At 41.0% G+C, this 7,027-nt stretch overlaps 1 protein-coding gene across 1 annotated transcript; it reads left to right on the top strand.

Moving 5' to 3' along the window:
* Nucleotides 1-4,200: 4,200 nt before the first annotated feature.
* LOC108678031 (putative transporter B0252.3) lies at nt 4,201-7,016 on the top strand (the record flags this gene model as incomplete). The annotated part of the gene is made up of 4 exons (XM_018166364.2): nt 4,201-4,358; nt 5,371-5,543; nt 5,783-5,841; nt 6,948-7,016. Coding segments are annotated over exons 1-4 (390 nt in total), but the record flags the coding sequence as incomplete, so codon positions are not given.
* Nucleotides 7,017-7,027: the final 11 nt, after the last annotated feature.

The raw sequence follows: 7,027 nt of genomic DNA, 5'->3' as shown, positions 1-7,027 counted from the left end.
AGGAACAAGTCATAAATGATGGACAGATATATGAGCTTTCTCAACGGAATCGCGAGCAGTGAAGCATACATTATATATAATGTATAATATATAATATATAGTATACAACATATGATACATAATATATAATATATAGTATATAGTTTTATAATATATTATGAGAATGATCTCATTTACTTCTGTTGGATTATTTTATTCTGTGACAGTGTCGTTGGTAATAGTAATATCTCTCTGATGAGCTGTTTTATTATAAAATTAGAGTAAGTAAATTATAGGCAGGGAAATATTTTCTAATTCTATTATTAAGCAATGGAAAAAAAAAATTCAAAAAAAGTCATCATAAAATATCTTGCAAAAATGTCCTTCGTGGCAGAAGATAAACTGTTTCCGTAAAAGATTGTGTAGTGTTTAGCGAGCTATTACACAAAAATTATTCTTGATTTATATATATAATTTTCAGAGTACAAAATAGGAATTGAACTTCAAGAGTTTAGGAGCATTAATCAGTTACAAGGGTGAAAGATTTTTCCATTGCTGGAAAAATATTTTCAGTCTTTCAGTCTTGTCTCATAATATAAGAAATGAAAAATGTCAAAGTTTTTAATTAAAACAACTGATGTTTACCTCATTTATTACTAATTTCTTGCGCATTGTATTTATTTATTGCGTATATATACGTATTTATACGTAATGCAGGTATCATTGAAGATCAGAGAGTATTTCTTATTGACAATTTTCTTATACAAATATATACGTATATATACGTTGCGTATATATACGTTTGTATATCTTATTGCGTTCAAAGATAGAGAATGGAACATGTACAGCAATATTGCATTGCAATCTTATCAAGTGCAGAGCTCTATAGCGTCCACCTCTGAAGGTCAGAAGCTGCTCTTGGTTACAGTTTCCTTTCGCTTCACCAGATTAGATAATTGGATTGGACTCTAATTTGGCTTCTTATTGTGATAACTAAAATTAGTGTACGCGATTCTCTTAGCTTATTCTTTATTTAGGTTAAGAAATTNGGATGCCTGAGCAGTGAGTGGCAGAGGCTAGGAGCAGTGCTTGGAGCAAGCTGTTGAGGCTGGATGCCTGAGCAGTGAGTGGCAGAGGCTAGGAGCAGTGCTTGGAGCAAGCTGTTGAGGCTGGATGCCTGAGCAGTGAGTGGCAGAGGCTAGGAGCAGTGCTTGGAGCAAGCTGTTGAGGCTGGATGCCTGAGCAGTGAGTGGCAGAGGCTAGGAGCAGTGCTTGGAGCAAGCTGTTGAGGCTGGATGCCTGAGCAGTGAGTGGCAGAGGCTAGGAGCAGTGCTTGGAGCAAGCTGTTGAGGCTGGATGCCTGAGCAGTGAGTGGCAGAGGCTAGGAGCAGTGCTTGGAGCAAGCTGTTGAGGCTGGATGCCTGAGCAGTGAGTGGCAGAGGCTAGGAGCAGTGCTTGGAGCAAGCTGTTGAGGCTGGATGCCTGAGCAGTGAGTGGCAGAGGCTAGGAGCAGTGCTTGGAGCAAGCTGTTGAGGCTGGATGCCTGAGCAGTGAGTGGCAGAGGCTAGGAGCAGTGCTTGGAGCAAGCTGTTGAGGCTGGATGCCTGAGCAGTGAGTGGCAGAGGCTAGGAGCAGTGCTTGGAGCAAGCTGTTGAGGCTGGATGCCTGAGCAGTGAGTGGCAGAGGCTAGGAGCAGTGCTTGGAGCAAGCTGTTGAGGCTGGATGCCTGAGCAGTGAGTGGCAGAGGCTAGGAGCAGTGCTTGGAGCAAGCTGTTGAGGCTGGATGCCTGAGCAGTGAGTGGCAGAGGCTAGGAGCAGTGCTTGGAGCAAGCTGTTGAGGCTGGATGCCTGAGCAGTGAGTGGCAGAGGCTAGGAGCAGTGCTTGGAGCAAGCTGTTGAGGCTGGATGCCTGAGCAGTGAGTGGCAGAGGCTAGGAGCAGTGCTTGGAGCAAGCTGTTGAGGCTGGATGCCTGAGCAGTGAGTGGCAGAGGCTAGGAGCAGTGCTTGGAGCAAGCTGTTGAGGCTGGATGCCTGAGCAGTGAGTGGCAGAGGCTAGGAGCAGTGCTTGGAGCAAGCTGTTGAGGCTGGATGCCTGAGCAGTGAGTGGCAGAGGCTAGGAGCAGTGCTTGGAGCAAGCTGTTGAGGCTGGATGCCTGAGCAGTGAGTGGCAGAGGCTAGGAGCAGTGCTTGGAGCAAGCTGTTGAGGCTGGATGCCTGAGCAGTGAGTGGCAGAGGCTAGGAGCAGTGCTTGGAGCAAGCTGTTGAGGCTGGATGCCTGAGCAGTGAGTGGCAGAGGCTAGGAGCAGTGCTTGGAGCAAGCTGTTGAGGCTGGATGCCTGAGCAGTGAGTGGCAGAGGCTAGGAGCAGTGCTTGGAGCAAGCTGTTGAGGCTGGATGCCTGAGCAGTGAGTGGCAGAGGCTAGGAGCAGTGCTTGGAGCAAGCTGTTGAGGCTGGATGCCTGAGCAGTGAGTGGCAGAGGCTAGGAGCAGTGCTTGGAGCAAGCTGTTGAGGCTGGATGCCTGAGCAGTGAGTGGCAGAGGCTAGGAGCAGTGCTTGGAGCAAGCTGTTGAGGCTGGATGCCTGAGCAGTGAGTGGCAGAGGCTAGGAGCAGTGCTTGGAGCAAGCTGTTGAGGCTGGATGCCTGAGCAGTGAGTGGCAGAGGCTAGGAGCAGTGCTTGGAGCAAGCTGTTGAGGCTGGATGCCTGAGCAGTGAGTGGCAGAGGCTAGGAGCAGTGCTTGGAGCAAGCTGTTGAGGCTGGATGCCTGAGCAGTGAGTGGCAGAGGCTAGGAGCAGTGATTGGAACAATCTGTGGAGGCTGGATGCCTGAGCAGTGAGTGGCAGAGGCGGAAAGCCACAGCAACGATTCCATGATCCGCCTCCTTAAATATTCATTGCAATTTTTCTTTTTCATTTAAAAACAACGACGCTCTTCGTAATGAAATAAATAAAACATTTATAGTCTGACCAAAATTGAAATGTGCTTTCAGCATCAACCTAAGTCATCGTAAAATCTTTTAAAAAGAGGACCAATAGTGCTCCTCAACATAATACTGAACATAACATATATCTCATTGCTACCGATCGATATGTTGTCTATTTCGTACCTCTGCGTATCAACTTAACTCGTAAAATCCAGTGAAAAGAAGAACAATAATGCTCCTCAACATAAAACTAAACATAACATATTTCATTGCTACGTATCGATATTTTCTCCATTTCGTCACACTGAACATAACATATTTCGTTGCTACATATCGAAATATTGTCTATTTCGTACCTCCGCGTAGCTACGGCCGCCTGCCGGTCACGTGGATATCGTCGTTGGCGTTGGCCGTGATGGCGCTGACGCAGATCGCCACGCCCTGCGTCACTGGGATTTTCTTCGCCAGGTTCCTTCTTGGGGTCTTCGCATCCTCAGCCGGCAACTCTATCATCACTTTGTGTGAGTACCGAGAATTTCACTTATTTTCGATACTTATTACTTAATGACCATGTTGGTAGTCGCACAAAAAAGCTAATCAGGAATAAATAATCACGGACTCTCACGATAATCTCTGTGGGCAACGTACGTATTTGAAGCGAAACTTATTACTTGCTGAACATGTTGGTAGTCTCACGAAAGATCTAATCAGGAATAAATAATCACGAACTCTCACGATAATCTCTCTGAGTAACGTACGTATTTTAAGAAAGAGGCAAATATATTTTGCAGCAGAGAAAACTTATTTTCAAGAAAAATTATTAGATGTTTAGAACTTTTTAGGAATTTAGTTTTCGATGGAGATCGTTTCTCTTAAAGTCCGAGACATTTGGAAGATTATTAGGAATTATATAGGTTATTATGTGCGTTATGTAGGGTAGGTGTTATGTATGTTCCATTGACTACAGACATTGAATATTTTATTATTCATCGTCCGTCATTATAATTTTGGACTGGAATAAATATCATCTTACGGTAAAATGATTATCTAACTTGTACCCAAGCATAACTCACTGTATTTCAGCCGAGGATGAATAACTAATGAATCTACTAATGAATGAACCGTACTTTTATCGATGAATCAATACTGCATACAAAAAAATTATTCAAAAAAATATTTGACACACAAAATTCTTTCTTTCGTCGTCATACTAAGCCTAGTTCATGGGATAAATTGAGGAATTTGATTTTCGTTTCATTATATTTTCTCTATANACATTACATTACAATTCCTCAGAGCGAGTGCAAGCGAAGTGTGCGGCAGCAGGGCCAGCTGGCAAGTGTTAGGCGACTGTTCAGCTCCACCATCATGCTGAAGATGATGGCAGTGCGCACCATCATCACTGTTACCATCGGCATCCTTGTGATGATAATACCCCTACAGAGTGATAGCAGTGGGTGAGTGGTGATGGTGGCCTAACGAGTGGTGACAGTGGCTGAGTGGTAACCGTGAGAAAATAGTACCTAACGAGTGGTGACAGTGGCAGAGTGATGACGGTGAGAAAGTAGCAGTGTATACATCTTTCGGTTGGATATAAATAGTAATTGCAATTGAGTACATGGGAGACGATAGAACAAAAACAAGTATTGTTCGTCGCAGATCAATGAAGCTTTCAAAATAAAAGTGGTTAGTGGTGAAAGAAATAGCAGATAGTAGAGTGTTATTGATATTAGAACGTGAGTGGTGAACGAATGAGGTAGCTATTAATTACCCCGATTTCTATCCCAATTTTGGTTATTACAGTGATTACTGTTGATGGATGTCTTAACTTAACTCGTTCACTCAAGTCTCAATTGATCACTACATTGTTATATTCATATGTACTTAATAAGGCGCTGATTACTTCAATTTCGGGCACTGTTCAATGTTTATGTTTCGGTGCCTTAATTAAATAATAGCAGTGTTCGTTGAATGATACACGTAGTTTATGGTATAATGTCCTTGACTTATGTATGGTTAAGGGTATTTATATCGACTATTTATATAATGTTTCCGTGCCTAAAATAATGACAGTCTTCGTTGAATGATAGTTTAGGGAATAATGTCCTTGACTTATGTATTGTTGAGGGCTTTTACATCGACTATTTATAGCATGTTTCGGTGCCTTAAATAATGGCAGTCTTCGTTGAATGATAGTTTAGGGAATAATGTCCTTGACTTATGTATTGTTGAGGGCTTTTACATCGACTATTTATAGCATGTTTCGGTGCCTTAAATAATGGCAGTCTTCGTTGAATGATAGTTTAGGGAATAATGTCCTTGACTTATGTATAGTTGAGGGTTTTTATATCGATTATGTATATCATGTTTCGGTGCCTTAAATAATAACAGTCTTCGTTGAATGATAGTTTAGGGTATATAATGACCTTGACTTATGTTTTGTTGAGGGTTTTTATATCGACTTGCCAGGTCTCCATTCGTCTACATGGTCGTGGTTGGTATCGTTGAGGTCCCAGCATACATTTTCCCGGCTCCTTTAACGACAAAATTTGGACGTCGGCCCGTCATCGCTGGACTGCTGGTGACGAGCTGCTTGCTCCTCCTGGGCCTGGTGGCGCTCGAGTTCTTGCAGCTCGCTCACGGTGGAGTTGAACTGAGAAACACTTTTATTCCTTGTAGCATAACTGTTTTCTTTTAATTATCAGTTATTATTCCAAGATAAAATTAATCATGAAATCACAGCAGCGTAAGATTCAAAATTTTGCAAAAAAAACAAGAAAAAGTTGATTGATTTGTTAAATAATGAATGATAAATTAATTAGGGAAATTTAATTAGGATCAAAACAAGTCTACAATCATTGCAATGAAAATTTGTCCACAGATTGGCCGACGTTCGTGATTCTGACTTTGGCGTACATGCTGCTCTGCGCTACGTTCCAGGTAAGCTATGCTCTCAGTTAATAATATTCATCGATCGTTAATATTTGGTTTATCTCCGTATGAAATATACAAATTATTTGTAGACTTGAATACAACCTGTTGGCGCTCGGAATAGAAAACAGCGAAAATTTTATAATTCCATTCTCCGTAGTACCGTTTTTAATTGTGTAACTGAAGCTGCGTCGAGTCATGTATGGCTCTTTCAATCCCATATTTGTCATTTAAGTTCCACACAACTTCCGCTCTGAAGTTTAAGCGAACAATTGAACTTAATATTTTGAAAAAAATGTAAACCTCACGCCTGAAATTTTCACCTACTCCTAAAATATCGTAAAACAATATATTAATAGGAGTCGATTCCATTTTCAAATGTCACATGAAATTTATATCACACATATCTCCTAGTTGGAAAAATTTGAGACCCATGCATTATTCCTTTACGAAGTATCAAAGATACGTTATCGCAAAACTCCTTCTTCTAGCACATACAAGCCACAAAATTCATGCAGTTATATGAGAGATTATTGTATTTATGAGGACTTTCCATGGTGCCCTGACGGAGTCTATATAATAAATTTTAAATTTTGCTTAATTTTTATAATTTTTATTTTTAACTTGCAAATTTCATAAAAATAAAAAATTGTGTTCCTGTCTATAAAACTTTGAAACCGTAATAAAATAAAATTAGTTTTAATATCAAAACCGTGGTACTTGAAATTGTTTTCGATGTGTGCTTTACGGGCTTTAGCTTGAATATTCAGCAAAGGGTTCCTTATATAGTTTAATCTCCAATTATTCTTAAAAATTTAGATTAAATAGGCAGAAAATAAATTGCATCTACATATGGTGAGAAAACAGAATTAGAAATAAAACATCATGATGTTTATAATTTCAGAATGCCATGAGCCATGTTCCATTTTTAGCGCATTTTTAGCGCATTTTCTCATTTATGGAAAAAATGCTCTATTGTGCTTACCATGTCCGTCTGTCCGTCCGCCCTTGACATCACGTTTTCGTCCACGAGAAACTGCGCTCTCTGTCACTCACTGCAGTGAGAACTGAGTTACATTTTTTTATTGTGTGCATATAGTATGTTTTCTCATCAGGTTAACTGGATGTACTCGAGCGAGCTTTACCCTACTGAAGTTCGAGTCTTGGGCACCTCCATTAACTACGTGATGAATAA

Source organism: Hyalella azteca, unplaced genomic scaffold (assembly GCF_000764305.2).
Source record: "Hyalella azteca isolate HAZT.00-mixed unplaced genomic scaffold, Hazt_2.0.2 contig2463, whole genome shotgun sequence".
Taxonomy (NCBI): domain Eukaryota; kingdom Metazoa; phylum Arthropoda; class Malacostraca; order Amphipoda; family Hyalellidae; genus Hyalella; species Hyalella azteca.
Note: the sequence above shows the minus strand (reverse complement) of the source record. Positions and strands in the feature narration are given on the sequence as shown.